Genomic DNA, 16,079 nt, shown 5'->3' with positions numbered 1-16,079 from the left:
AATGGAAACGCGCCCAAGACAGCACATCCTGGCAAGATACCAGAACCCCTAGCAATTTTGCCAGAGTCATCACAGGAACCTGAGTCAGTGCCAACACCTCCTCCAACAAGGATCTGAGTTTCACCTGTCGTCCTTCTGACAAGAACACTCTGTGCCTCCGAGTATCGATCAGGACACCCAGATGCACTATCTCTTGCGTGGGAGTAAGATTGCTCTTTGTCCTGTTGACCACAAACCCGTGGTCCTGCAGAACCTGAATAGTCCGCTCGGTGTCCTCCAGGCTCTGCCGGTACGAAGAGGCCCTGACCAACAAATCGTCCAGGTACGGATGAAGAGCCACGCCCCCCATCCGTAACTGAGCAACCAACGCCACCAGGATCTTCGTGAACACTCGCGGGGAAGACTTCAGTCCGAACGGCAAAGCCCGGTACTGGAAGTGCCTTCCATCGTAAGCGAACCTGAGAAACCGCCTGTGACTTGGTCGAATAGGCACGTGTAAATAGGCCTCGGACAAATCGATGGACGTTAGAAACTCTCACTCCTGCACTGCCAAAAGAATGGAACGCAACGTCTCCATCCGGAACTTTTTGGTTTTGACAAATCGGTTGACCCATTTTAAGTCCAGAATAGCTCGGGTATCGCCATTCTGCTTCGGAACCAGGAACAAGCTGGAGTACACCCCTAGACCCCTCTGAGCCAAGGGTACCGTTTCTATAGCCCTGATGTCCAGTAGATGCTGGATAGCGCCCAGCATCCCCTGGTGCCTGATCGGATCCTGCTTCCTCAGGACTGGACGAAACCTCCGAGTTTGAGCCGACTTTGTTAAGGAAACCTTAACGCTGACGGCCAAGAACGCTCTGCCTGCCGCCGATGCGGCTGAAAATTAGAAATTAGAAAGCAGAGACTTCAAAGAGAAAAAACTCCGTCACTTTGATCAATGTGCTCTCCAAGCACAGCGAACACATCCTGTTCTCTCAACAAGGCCGTTTGGACTGAGGAGTTCCTAAGGGAGCGGCCCCTCCCCCAGGCCGGATAAAGCGATCAATGACCCTGTTCCGGAGGAGGAGCCTACTCCCCGGCAGTTTAGGACCGTCCCACTACCAGGGACCACCGGAGAATGTATGGATCACTGCAGAAGGAAAAATCAGTTTGTCCCTTTACACCTAGTGGTAATATTAATTCATTTTTCACAGCTGCATGGGAAACAGTTCCCATGTGCCTTAGTGTGTAAGAGGCATATACTTTACATCAAATATAAAATAATTTATCAGATAAATATATATTTTCTAGGAAAGTGTTCATGCTTAATGTAGATGAACTTTAAAATTAATTCAAAAATGAGATCGGCAGGAAACTTGGTGAGCATCTTGAGACATCCATCCATCCATCCACTTCATCTAAGCCAGCTTCTTCTCAGCTATATCACAAGAGTGCATAGGAGGGTGCTCCCTTGGTACTAGGCAGCATTCAACTAAATCCCAGCTACTATATAGCATAGGTGGATGTTGGTGAAGCTTAGCACCTCTCAGTACAATTCTTTGTAGTAAATAAGTGCTAAAAATGTTGTCACTTTCATTTGATGATGATGATGATGATACTGAATCCATGCAAAATAAATGCAAATTACCAGGTAACCAAAAGCAAGCCAATTATCCTAATTCCATTAATTGCGGACTATGTCTATAAAAACTGTTCTGCAATCATAACAGCAGGATACAAAAATACTGTTCATCTTTCTTCATGCACAATAGTAGTTATACTCACACAACAAAGCACCAAATTTTCTTGATGATTCTTCAAAGCATAATAATTTATACATACACCACAATGTCTATACATATACACAGAGTACAAGATATCTAAAATAAAATGCCAGGAAATTCCAATATACGTTCCTATATAGCATCATATACCAAACACACATATTTTTAAAACCACTGTTACCTATAACAAAAAAAAAAAACCCCTCAGCCCAACAGGACAATTTGAGTATATTATATTCACTATCAGATTTCATACATCATCCTTTACCCAGGGTTCATCTGAGAATTGCATAAGCCATAAATTAGCTTTGAACAAGCTTTGAATCAGGCTTGAGCTAGTTTTCAAATTAAACAGCCGTCAGTATATTACAAGGTGCTGTCATTTTATTACCCCAATCAATTCTATGTGGCCTGAGGTATAAGGAAAATGGATGCTGTCTTCATTTGCAAAAGGGTTTATCTCTTACAACAGGCTCTGAACTAGTTGACTGCAGTAGTGAATTTGGAACCAAAGTTACTAACAAAGACTTTTTGAAAAAACTGATTGACAGTAGTTCCCTTCTCAGAGTAGCATAACAAAAAAATCCCTGGAAGAATAATGGGGAAACACCTTGCACTTTTTTTAAAAAAATCATCTCCTTTTAAAATATTGTAAAATTCTGATTGCAATGTTGCTGGTTATAGGTAAAGGTTATCCCCTGCATAAGCATGTCGTTTCTGACTCTGGAGTAACGTTGCTTTCACAACAATTTCATGGCAGACTTTTTATGGGGTGGTAACAACAGTATTTTTGAAAGGGATGTATGAAAATAATATTCTAGTGTACATTATTATAATTTTACACTTCACAATAAATGAGGATTGCTCCATTTACTTATATTAAATTAAAAAGTAATAATAGTTGTTTTAAATTGTTGCAAGATGTAATGATGAGCAGATTGACAAATGCCATCATCACATTCAGGGACAGTGCAAAAACAGGTATCCCAAATATTCTCAAGTCATGCTTCTTCTAACCTTTCTCAACACCTCTCCTAACCTTTCTTAAGAAAATTCTTAACACATTTATTTGACAGCAGCACTGACTTCCAAATGAACATGGTGAGATCTGCAGTTTCATGTGATAGATCCAGGTGGGTAGCCGTGTTGGACTGAAGCAACAGGACTAAGTGGGAGCCCACTGGTACTTTTAGGAACAACAAAAGTTTTATTCAAAGTGTGAGCTTTTGTGTGCATGCACACTTCCTCATAGTTTCGTGTGATTTCAGCCTAGTGGGATAACATCATTATTGTATTTGGTCTTCATAGGAGATTTCATTCTTTTCATAGTTGTCTTGCGGCCAACTGTCAATCTAGTTTGCTTTTTAAAAATATGGAAAAGATATTTCAATCCTATATAGTTACTTTAAGCTACATCCATTTAAATTAATGGGCTTAAACTAAAATAACTTTGCATAGGATTGCAATACAAATGGCTTAAATCCTTTATATATAAAGAGCATTTAGGATAGCTATAATTTTTACAGATTTTTTTTTTTTACAATTTTATGGATAATTCTATAAATTTATAGAGGTATTCATGCAACTACATGGAAAGTCAAATGACTGTTTTACCTGCCAGATATTGAAGTAATTTTAGCTGTCATTACTTCTTTGGCTTTCTGATGCTGTGGATAATCAGTAAAAACTGCTTTACTATGTCACTGAGCACCATAATTAACTTTTTATTTATTTAGGAAATTTATATTTCATCCTACCCTGGCAAACAGGCTCACTTCTCACTCCGTTGCAGGTGGTTTACTTATAAACAGCAAACACATGGTAAATAGCCATTTCTAGGTACTCCAAAGCTTCTCCGGGGCTATAGTGTACATACATTCCTTATATCTTTCAGCCACTGCAGTCTCATCACTCAACTTATATTATTTAAGTCAGACAAATTCAAAATGTATCATTTTAGTTCATCCTAACGTTTATTTCTTTTTCCACAGCCAACATTTATTTCAATTCTGTGGTTGCCATACTTAATTATAATACTGAAAATAAAAATAGGTATTTGAAAATAAATCCTTTATTTCTGTAAGAATTCTGCAAAAGATGTTACTACATTCTAGGCCTACTCAGAAACAAGTCTGCCCTAAAAGGCTGAAAAATATCAAGCATCAGGCAGACAAAGCAGTCCAGCTATAAAATTGATTTAATGCAAGCTACTTGAATGTTCCAATGCCATTTAACTGTAAACTGCTAATACAGATACTATTATTAATACAGTGGAAGCTTAACACAAAGAATATTTTATTACATCTAAGTCAGCAGCATTAAAATTCGACCTGTTTATTAAAAAGGAATGAACGGCCCAGCTACCAGTTTAAGGGGCAAAATTAATCAGCAACCTTTTGCTGAGCTCACAGTAACTGAAAGGTCAAAACCAGACCTGCTTCAAAAACTGAGAAATTCTTCAGTCATCATAAATTTAAAATACTGAAAAATATGCGCTGTATTGTTCCCCCAAAGTCACTTTCCATAGTTGCACATACATGGGGTTAGTTCTATCAAATTATTCTGGGTCTTCTGTTCTCTCCCCCCTTGTTTTCTTCACTACTTTCCAAATACTTATTACCATAATCTTAAATTCATTTTTTGCTGCACTTACATTGTACAAGGGCAGTTTTCTATTTGAAACAAAAACCAGGTTTCATGTTCAGTACATTGCACTAATAATGGCTCATCCCTATGAGCTGCTCTGCTGGGGGTTCTGTTACAGATATGTCAAAGCCATTATGCTGTAAAACAGGGTATTTTGCATCCCTGTGTCATATTGTCTTTTTTTAATTCACAGAACACACATCAACTAATACAGCGCCCACCCAACCCACTTAACAAAGGTAAGGTTTGGGAAAATATCTTCTATTTGAGAAAAGAGACAGGAATGCCTAGAAGGCTCCACACTGGATGCAGGTCAGGTAGCAAAGAAACTGTAGTAGTACATCCATATGCTGCAATTCTTATTTTACCCAGTTAGCAAGCCTGCACGTCCCAGTTTTCTCTCTCTTCTTCATTTTATGTTGTTGGCTTTCATATTCCCTTCATTTTTATACAAGTGAATTTTAATACTACACCTTACACCCAGATTCCACACCCCCGTGACCTATATTCAAACATATTAAAGCCTGCTCAAAAGTTTTTGAAAGCTGAGGTGCCAGTTCAAATTAATAGAATGAAGCTGGCTAAACATTCGTGCTCCTATTATGTAGATGACTGGGGGATGCAATGGCAAACTAGCCTGTAAAACAACACATCCTGTTGTGATGTCACCACATGGGTCGGTGCTTGCACCTTTGCCTTTTTAATGTTACAACTGTAACTCACAGATCAGGTCTCAAACCAGAACCCCATGAGACAGCTGGAACCTTATAATCTAAATACACAACAGGATCTGCCAGATATTTAACAGTGACATGTAAAGATATGCATCTCTCAGTAATTTATGGCTCTGGATAAGGGCATCAGAGTAGCTTTTATTGGTTTTTACTTAGGGTTTGGGTTGGCTTAGGAAAGAAACCTTGTTTTCGTGTGACAGATAAGCATCCTGTTAAGGATCCATCATTCCTAGCTTATGTGCACAGGTTCTGTGGAAAGGAACTCTGTGTGGTAAAACAGCGGCCTTGAACCTGTTGCGGTAACCTCTCTTGAAAAAGGGGAATCAAATCTCCTTTCAGGGTTTACTTACTCTTGAGGCTCACCTTTTGGAAGGGGAGGAGATGAAGTTGAGAGCCAATTTTCCTTTCTATATTGAAGCCACCCACACAGAGCATTTACTCTATTAAACACTTTATTTTCTGTTAAATAAACCTATGTTTATTTCCATCTGGGTCTTGGATCCAGTCAAATATCAAGGAAAAAGTGATTTAGATTTACCTCACAAACAATTGCTATGTTTGGTCTAGCAGTTTTTCAAGTAAGAGCCCCTTCAGGAACACATAACCTATACACCACCAATCCTTTATTCAAACGTTGCCCCCCCCCCCCCCCCCGCTTTGGGGCTCAGGGTTTAAGAAATCTATAGGAGAGGCCAAAGTGAGGGACTGGATATTCTTCAGTCCAGAAGGCAGTTGCCTCAGAGCCTTAACTGTCCCCCTTCACCCAGCCACTGCCACATGTTTTTTCCAGGCATTCTAAATGAAATGAAAGCAATATACCTCACCTCATTATTCTATTTAGGCTATAAATCTCATATAAAAGACAGCATTTGCTCAATGTCCCTCTCTTGCAACCATACTTTCCCCTCCTAACTATTATCTGCCTGAATGATCAATAAGGCTTGCAACTTTTGGTTCCAATTCAATTCCTTCTGAGAGGCATCTTATTTCCTCCTCTTATCTTCACATTTTCTGGGTATAAAGATATCCCTGGGAATCTTGATACTGTGCGAGTGGGTGAACCAGCAGTAGGAGTGTGGAGTGGAAATGTATCTGTAAAGTCACATTGCCCTGAGTCCCAGTGCAGGTGCCTTGAAGATTGCGACCTGGTTCCATACTGTTTACAACACAGTAGCTTTTTCCTTTCAGCACAGTTAGCCTTCTGGGACTCCAGCCATCAGACAGGCTTCTGTGTTTATTCCCTCCATCTCTCTCTTTAGACTAGTAAAAGTTGCTGATATTAGAATCTTGCACAAGTTAGGATTTACAGATCTGTTTTCTAATGTCTGTGCATGCTCTTTGTACTTGCATTATCTTGCTAATGTTATGTGTTTTATTAATAAACATTCAACTTCAAACTTATGCCTGTTTATTTCTGGGAATCTTCCCACTCTTATATGAATCTTTGTCTAAATCGAAAATCCTGGCAGCCATGTGACAGAGGCCTGATGAAATTGTGCAGGATGCAAGGTGTGCTTTTCATTTATGGGAAGTGCTCCTACAGTCAAGCAACATTCATATGTAGGCCATTTGGATAACACAACTGTTTACACACATTTGCGCAAGGTACTCATGATAGCTTTTAATACACACTTTCCTAAGCATTTTGTTGTTGAAGCACTTGTTGTCTTAAGGGAGGGCTTCTAGTGTCCTGGCCCCACTGGTGGACCTCCTGATGGCATCTGGTTTTTTGGGTACTGTGTGACAGAGTGCTGGACTGGATGGGCCATTGGCTTGATCCAACATGGCTTCTCTTATGTTATGTTCCTCTGGTGCAATCCTAAACAAAGCTACACTTTCCCCAAGTCCAATGGCCTTAAAAGGATATAATTCTGTTTAGAATTACACTGCTAAGCTAGCAACTTTTGGCTGCTAAGTATTGCCAAGCTTCCTCACCTCGTGATACTATTTGGAGCATATGAACTTTTCAAGGCAGAAGATGCAAAATATGCAAGACTCTCCAAACATACCCAAAGGAGTTTTCAAACCACTGAACCACATAATCACTTTCATCCTTTACCAAAGATATGTTTAGTGAAAAGCTAGAGATAAACTTAATTGCTGCCAGAATTTAACAATGTAGCATACGTCTTCAGGATTTAGAGAAGATATTTTCAAAGCCAGTTAGAAAATCATAAAAAATATTTGTGCAATCTCTAGGCAGAGTTAATTATAACACACTTAAAATTATACTCACACATTAACTATTTGTAGAATATATTTTAAAAGGAAGAAACTTTTAAGAAGAATTAAAAAAAAATGGTCCCTTTCTTTTATGTACATTGAGCAGCTAGCTGATAACACATACAAGAAATTGCCAGCTGTCTTTTACAAACAAGAGAGTAAATTTGGCTCACTCTACTACTTGTGAATGCTACTTTCCAACTTTAGTACTGATACCCACCATTTTCTATGAAAAGTTAAAAGGAGACTACTAGTTTTACATGAAAAAGATTTTTATTTAAAGGCATTTTAGTCATCCCCAAGAGACAATTCTTTGCAAACAAAGCATTAATAGTCTGATTTGTCAAGTGTCATATTTTTAAGATAAATTACATTTAAGTTTAATGTCTAGGAGTCCCATATGGATAGGTGTCAGCTATATGGATAGACATACGTGACCTGTAATATACATGGCCCCAGTATTATTCACACAATAACTCCATCAGTAAGTCTACAGAAAACATCCAATGTGCTTTACAATGCCTAGTTTACTACACAAAGAGGAATAAAACCTGCCCTTTGCATGGATTCCAGAAATCTGAATGAGTGTAGGACCCTTCCACAAGGCAAAAATCCATGAAGGTTTCACATGAGAGTGAAAAAGGTTTCACATGAAAAAACAGCAAAACAGACAAAAACACATTGGTGCATCTGACTAAGTTGACTCTGGTTCATGAAAAGACTGTGCCACAATATGTGTGACAGTTTTAAGGCTCTCTCAGATACAAAACTCCAGTTATGCAATTATAAAACACACCTTTTATTAGGACATAGAAAAACACAGGACATTCACTTCTGCACAAGTAAAGGTGTGGCTACCCTTTTACTTATTCATAGTCTATCTGAACGATATATGTTGGACTCTTCAACCTTCTGGCATGTTTATTTATTTACTTTATTTATATCTTGCTTTTCTCTCCAGTAGGGACCCAAAGAGGCTTACATCACTTAAGTTTTATCCTCATAACAATCTTGCAAGGTAGGCTAGGCTGAGAGTATGGGATTGGCCCAAGTTCACCCAACAAGTTTATGTGGCAGAATAAGAACGCAAACTGGGTCCCCGAGATCCTACCCTTACAACCCTAATCACTGGTTTTCTATAGATAAATGTAGATTGGCTGATGGGTGGGAGGAAGTGAAGAAAGGGAAAGGCGGTTATGGGGGCTTCCAGGGAAAGTACAGAGGAAATAATGAGGAATGGGAAAATAAAATGCCCCCACAAGTCCTTGCAGGTCTCCCCCCCCCCGCCCCGGTTCAAGTCCTCTATTGATAACTTATTGCTAAAACAGAGTGATTTGTATAAAACTAATTTACTGACACTAAATAAATCTGCAATTTTTTTAGGGCAATAGGAATTTCACTTGTGTACATTTAAAGGTAAGCTACATTCATGATTTGGTTGCTAGGGAGTAGTATCACTCTAGTATTCTCTACTGCAATAACTTTTCTGATACTCTCTACCATACAAAAAGTTATCCCAATAATATAGTGGTAAAGGAGAAAAGTAAGCTACCAGGCATTGTGTTGCATCCCTTCCAAATGTGACAGTGAGAAGGAATGCTAGAAATAGGAACCCTACACTTGGCAAGGTATTCTGTTGGAACTAGTGTGGAGTAGCAGTGGACAGCGGGACAAGAGCATGCAAGCTTGTGCTGGGGGAGAAGGACATGAATGGCTCTACCTAATATGAGGGTAAAAGGATTCTTCAGGTTCACTGCCACCCTATAAAAGGTGTCTGACATATGGCCTCTCTTGGGGCCTTTTGCTGAAAGCTGCATAGGAATAAGCTTATAAACCTTGCTTTTACCAAAAGTATGTATTATGCTCCATCATTTCTATTTCCAACAGCTCCCCAACTGTGGCAGAATTATCCTCAATTCTAATTTGTTTGTTTAGATCTCCAAACATCTTGTCCTGCCCCATGAGCAATTTCCTTCTTACTGGGATTAGCAGCATAAAAGACATTGGTGTACTAGCTTCTCTCTCATTTTAAGTGATCTCCAGGGTCCCTCTTTCCCAAGCAGTCATCCTGTTGAAGTTCTAAATACTAGACAAGAGGCTCTGAACCTCTATCATCAATATATGACATATAATTGCAAATTCAGAAATATATTATACGTGTGTGTGTGTGTGTACCTACTATTGTGGTCTGCGTGTTCATTCTTTGTCCAAATATGACTCATGACTGTGAAGCACTATCTGCCAATATTGCCCATTTTTAGCTAGCCTGAAGTTTCACAGTCATTAAAAGTTTATGACAAGGGTTCTAATGAAAAAGCCATATCTATTTTTCCGGTAGTACTACCCTATTAAAAGTCGATGTGTGCTAGTAATTAAGTAAATAATAACCAAACTTTGCAATCACAAGCAGTTAATAGAAAGTAAGTGAACTACCATTTGTTGGCAAATTTGTTGATAATTCTACTGTCAGCATGAGACCTTAATTATAAGCACACTAATTTAAAAGCATGAAATCTAAAGAATTCAAAAAACAATACAATTACATTAAAGAAATGGAACTGAATGCATTTTCCAGTTTATCCAATAATATACATAGGTGCTGTCATAATGGTAGATGCAGCTTTTTAAACCATGGGATTGTGACATGGAAGTATTTCTGGCCATCAGTGGTGTACACGTTATGAAGCAATCCAAGAAGGAACACTATAAAATTAATATATTTCAGGAAGAATCTGATATGTGCCTTATTCTAGGCAACATATCAGCAACTAAAGGTCCCAGGGAAATACCAGTCCTTCCCTACAGGAACCACAGAGTTCTGTAGTTGACAACTCAGTGACAGAAGAGGAGTGAGAGTGGTTGTTTAAAAAGTTATCTCCTCCCTGAGAAACTGAAACTGGAGTACTGAAATATATTTTTTTTCCCTTTGGAAAGGTTGAAATAATTTCTAAGGTAAAGACATACTCCTTAGGACAAAGTATTAAAAATTCCAGTGTTTTCAAAATTACCTTTATACTCAAATGGGGTGAGGGGGATCTCCAAGGACTTGTGGGGGCATCTAATTTTCCCATTTCTCAATATTTTCTCCTTACTTTTCCTGGAAGCCCCCATAACCATTCCTTTCCCTGCTTTCTTCACTTCCTCCCATCCATCAGCCAATCTACATTTATCCAGCACCACCTTCAGCCTTCCTTCCTTTTGGAGCAGCACCTACTTCCTCTTGTATTTCCCTCTCCACACTATATCTTCTCTCCCCTACTTCCTCTTGTATTTCCCTCTCCACACTACATTCTCTTCCTCAATGCCTAGCAATCCCCATATCCTCACCTTTCCCTGCTTCCTTCTCTTCTTTCTACCCACCAAGTTATCTTTTACTTGTCCCTCATCTTCAGCTATATTTATTATTTATTTACTTCACTTGCAGTGCTTTTCTCCACAATAGAAACCCATAGCAGCTTACAGCATTTTATCCTCAAAACAACTGCCTTCTTGGCAGTTCCCTCTCTCCTGACCTTCTCAAGCAGGGGGCAGTGGCTGCTCTTCCACCTGTTATACTCAAACTGTGTGTGTGGGGTGTGTGTGTGTGTGTGGCATATGTTCCTCCTGCACTTCTCACCATGAGACTGTCCACCAGCCCATCCCTCTTCCTGCAGTTATATTCTCCCATCTATCCCGCTCTATTCTCTATCAACCAGCAGCACAGCTACCTCTGCATATGCACAGACAAATAACCTTTGACAGTCACTGCATGATGTCAGACAGTAATCCTGTTTGGGGGAATTTAACTCATTCCTCCATTTTTCACTGGTTTTTAGATTCTTCTGCAAACCAAGGATATCCCCCAAGTTTGCAGGAAAATATCCCTAGTCTGCAAACGGCCCCAATCCACAGATTTAAGTATCTGCAAATGGAACTATGTTGAGGATTTGATATATAAATGCATTGCAAATCCCACCTATTATGACCAGTGTTCCAGATTTTTAGCTTCCAGCTCACACATTTTTCTCAGCTCAGAAAAAAATGGCCCTTGAGCACACTAATTTATACATTAGCTCACAACTTTAGTGCCAGTAGCTCACAAGGTAGAATTTTTGCTCACAAGACTCTGCAGCTTAGAGGGAACATTGAACTATATGAGACTGTTTGTCTAAATAATAGACATGTTACCTTATTAACTATAATAAAATCAATTTCCTAATTTCAGTGTTTTTTTTTTCTCTCAGAAGGCATAAATTAGGATACATAAGCTAAACTGATGTATGGTGCCATTCTCCCTCTCTCAAGTACTGGGTATATTTTCAGTTTTGCTTGTAAAAAACTTAAGGCATTCCACATTTGATAAATATGCCAATTAGTACGATTTTATATGCTAAGTAAGCTGCTGTACTTTGGTCACATCATGAGAAGACAAGAATCACTAGAAAAGATAATAATGCTAGGAAAAGTTGACGGCTGTAGGAAAAGAGGAGACCCAACATGAGATGGATTGACTCAATAAAAGAAGCCATGGATTTCATGTTGCAAGAACTGAGCAAGGCTGTTAATTATAGAATATTTTGGAGGTTATTAATTTACACAGTTGCCAAAAGTTAGAAGCAACCTGACAGCACTTAACACATGCATACACACAATTAAGCCATCAGTAATGCATGTTATGTTATTAAAGCACCATCTATGTCTAGGTTTGATTTTTTTAAAAAGTACTGTATAAGTTTCACTTTTTCACATAATTTCCAATTTTGCCCAGGGGGGAAAAAGTATCTCCCCCCACCACCACCATCCAAATGTTCTGGAAATCTTACATCTCTGATTTGCTTGACCCTCTGTTTTCCAGTCAAGAACCATTTTGCCCAAGGTTTAAAAAATGGATTCATGAACAAGGAAGCAGATATTAGTTTCAGAATATATAATACCAATTTCTGTTAATTACACAAAAACCTTTAAAAACTATTTCTTAAGGCTGAGAAGTTGATAGTTTTAATCAGAATTAAGAATTCTTCCTTCTGTTTTGAATGCTCTGTAAATTTTTTAGCAACTAGCACTAAAGCATTTTAAGAGTAGCTGATCTTTTACACATGAATCAGATGTGGTATTTAAGTTAATTTCTTCACTGGTTTTACTTGGAATTCCCTTTATGGGTACCAGTTACTCATCATGCTGTTTCATCTACATTGCTTAACAAAAAAAATTGGAAACAATTCATGTTTCTAAATAGTCTACTTCAGGGGTGGCCAAAGGTAGCCCTCCAGATGTTTTTTGCCTACAACTCACATTAGCCCCAGCCATTGGCCATGCTGGCTGGGACTGATGGGAGTTGTAGGCAAAAAACATCTGGAGAGCTACCGTTGGCTACCCCTGGTCTACTTAAAGGCAACTTCTGCTTACAGTTGCCACCTGTTCAGTTAAATATCCTTGTATAATAAATAATAGTTCTCCACCTTCCAGATAGAGCTCTGCAGGGAACTGCAATCTCAGGCAACAAAACAGCATTTAGTTAACGCAGAAAACATTTGGTATAGAGGACTTGCAAGAAATCCTTTATATTATGGATTTTTTTCAGCCCTAACATCTTTTCTGCATAGGCTTTACTTTTTAACTCTCTCCTTCTGCAACAAGGCACATGATTATTATTTTATCCCTGGGTTCTAACTAGAGAATTTTTTCATCTCATCTCATTTGGAGAAAGATATTTTGAGAGGGCAAACATTTAATTGCCTTTACACTCAATAAACAAGTAAAGGTACAGATATTATATCAGAGAATAGACAAAACGTAAGGCACATAACTGGGGCTGCATGAACACAGAAAGGGTGAATAGCTTTATCACAATTCCACTTCAAGCTTCTACTGCATATTCAGCAGAATATTACGATTAAGCAGATGCTGCACTCCAGCTGGCAAAAATGATTTCAAGTCAGTAGTTTTCAATTTTTTGCATCTTATATACCACCAATCATTCTTGTGAAGATCAATCATCTCATTTTGCCAACAGGATGATGCTGTTATAGGCCTTCCTGTTTGTGGGCCTTCTAGAGGTAGCTGGTTGGCCACTGTAAGAACAGAATGATGGACTAGTTGGGTGTTTGGTTTGATCCAGTATGGCTCTTCTGAAATTCTTATGTGCATTTGTGCTCAGCACCGATTTCCTTACAAAATACTCTGAAGATGCAGGTGTTCAGTGCATTGGTTTTTATAACTGGCAAGATTTATAATATAGTTTTAACGTTAAGATTTTAAGGTTTTTAGGTTTTAAACGCTTCGACTTTTTTAAATGTAATAACTTTGCACTCTGTTCATTGTTTTATCATTTGTTGTGAGCCGCCCTGAGCCATTTTATGGGAAGGGCGGGATATAAGTCATAGAATAAATAAATAAATAAATAAATAATTATATAAATGTATAATTTATAATTGGTTTTTATAACTGGCAAGATTTATAATTTATGTAATCAGACAACATATCAGGAATCATATGTTTGCTTGGAAGCATTTCATGATGGATAATACAGTGCTTAGCCTGAAAATTAGCAACTTAGCAAATCTTTGCCATGATTCCAGAGAGGATGCCTATCATTTCAGCAGCACCATCAGTACAATATTTTTCCAGTCCAGACCATTCTTCAAAAATTATTCACCAATAATTGTTAATGTTTCTGCACTTGCTGTTTGTGTAGGCATATTGTGAATCATGAACACATCCTCAAGCACTTTCTCCTCACTGGAATATTGAACAAATTCTGTTAAAAATGCACTGTTGAAGCATGCATTTGAAGTGCAAACAACTGACTTTTTCACTTGGCCAATAAACTAAGCTTCAATACATTTTCAATGTGATGCATAACTGTTATCATCCGAGAGTGGGATTTTAGCAATCTTTACTGCATCTATAAGAACTTCTTGCTTGATTTATTAGTATTTCCTATAAAGCTACTGTGATGATTAGGACAATGCTGTGATTTAAAATAGTTGCTAGGCAGAAGCACATGGCATAATTCTGGGTAGGTAAGGTCGATAGGATGCAGCTGGTGACTGGAGGGAATTAGGAGAAAAACTGAATGTCCAACATCACTATTAGCATGTCAAAATGTCATGGCTGTTCACCTGCAGATGGTACAGATTGAGGGAAAGAGAACTCTTGCTAATTGTTATGAAAATCTTGTCCTGCTTAGACTACTTCAGAGTCCCGTTGGTGGTAAGTGTGCCACCAGTAGAGAACCAATGATCTAAGTGACAATTAATGAGCTATCAGATCCTTGTATGATTTCATCAGAAGGCAGGAAATCCACTGTTTGAAGTGTTTGCAGATATTGAGGGGGCTTCCAAAGGAGGCTCAGGGCAGCCTGTGAAGATCCCATAAACAGGGATTAAACTGCTAATCCCAAAATCTGCTTCAGTGTAGCAGATTTGGACCTTTTCTCACTGCAGGCCTCTCCCATTTTATTTCATGGATTTACAGCTAGGGGAATCACTTGCTTTCATACATACTCAGGTTCCTACCCTAACAGACTGTACTAGTAATGAAAGCTGCAGCTTGTTCCACTCCAACTCAATGTGTTTATATCTCTTTTGGTATCTTACTGCTCTGCATTCACAGATCTCAAGGATCTGTGGTCTTACTCAGTACATATTTTACCATAATCAGAAATTATGCATGTTAGTATCCATGATTACTCTTTTACACTCTAAGTATTATCTTTAGGTGAAGGTCAACGTATATATCTTTGCCATCATCACTATATATTCAAATTGCATAATAGATATCTATTTTTACATTTTATAACAGTTACCTGATACTTGTTTTTCATTCCATCCACTTCTCCCTATATTTAACACATAAGGTATTTTGCAGTTAGTAGAAATGAAAAGAACAGGGAAGAGCCAGTTAAGTACTTTTAAGCTGCATTGACTTCAATGGGAAAAAATTAACACATACTTCATTAATCTGAAAACAAAAACATCAAGATCCTAAAAAGGTGAGCGCTATTTGACAGAAGAGTTAGAAGACAGAAAAGGAGTTCTAATAGGTCATAGTATTAAGTCACAGAAGAATGATGTAGTTGTCAGCAGTTATGAAAAGAATGTAGCCACCAGACAGACACACAATACCCTGTTCCCCCAAATTAACTGTGTTGCTGCTAAAAACAGCTATGTACTGGGAGAAGGTCAATACAGATGTCTGGGCTAGGAAAGTAGGGTGTGACAAAGGGTAAATGGAAGTTCTCTCATCACAGATACTTTATTAGTTGTTTCAGGAAAGTGTGCCTGTCCCATCTGGAAGCCAATACTCCAAGGGCATGAAAATATATGCTCCCTAACTGAGAAGGTAACGTAAACTAGCCATAGATCTGATAATAGAGCATGAAAACAAGCTACCCTGTTGGTGCAAGAAAAAGCTACTATTGTCACATTTAAATATGTGCCAAAAAGGTTGTCCTCTCAAAGACTTCAGCTTTTCAGTATAGCTTTCAGCTTCTCTGCTCAACTGTTATGCTGCACATCTGATATCCGAGACCACTTGCTGGTTTAGAACAGTTCAAAATTTGGCTCCCTATTGGATCAAACAGGAGATCTACCGATATATAGCATGGCTCACACCACATGCACTCCCCTGTGCAATTCAGGGGTCAGGATACTGAAATATGGCCCATGCATGTATTCCTAAGGTCAGGTTATTTAGATGTATCTTAGGCATTCACTTGCCCTTAACTCAACTC

General features: G+C 38.6%; 1 protein-coding gene across 8 annotated transcripts in view; it reads right to left on the bottom strand.

Annotated features, from left to right (window-relative positions):
* LOC132590533 (PHD finger protein 14-like) overlaps window positions 1–16,079 on the bottom strand; it is a 169,335-nt gene that overhangs the window by 47,170 nt on the left and 106,086 nt on the right. For 5 of the 8 annotated variants that reach the window (XM_060263452.1, XM_060263456.1, XM_060263454.1 and 2 more), the window contains one exon: window positions 15,153–15,185. The exons of the other annotated variants lie outside the window; for them this stretch is intronic. In XM_060263452.1, the coding sequence (XP_060119435.1) occupies window positions 15,153–15,185 (33 nt within the window). The remainder of the gene's footprint in view (window positions 1–15,152; window positions 15,186–16,079) is intronic. 8 annotated transcript variants of the gene reach the window in all.

Source organism: Heteronotia binoei, unplaced genomic scaffold (assembly GCF_032191835.1).
Source record: "Heteronotia binoei isolate CCM8104 ecotype False Entrance Well unplaced genomic scaffold, APGP_CSIRO_Hbin_v1 ptg000154l, whole genome shotgun sequence".
NCBI lineage: Eukaryota > Metazoa > Chordata > Lepidosauria > Squamata > Gekkonidae > Heteronotia > Heteronotia binoei.
Note: the sequence above shows the minus strand (reverse complement) of the source record. Positions and strands in the feature narration are given on the sequence as shown.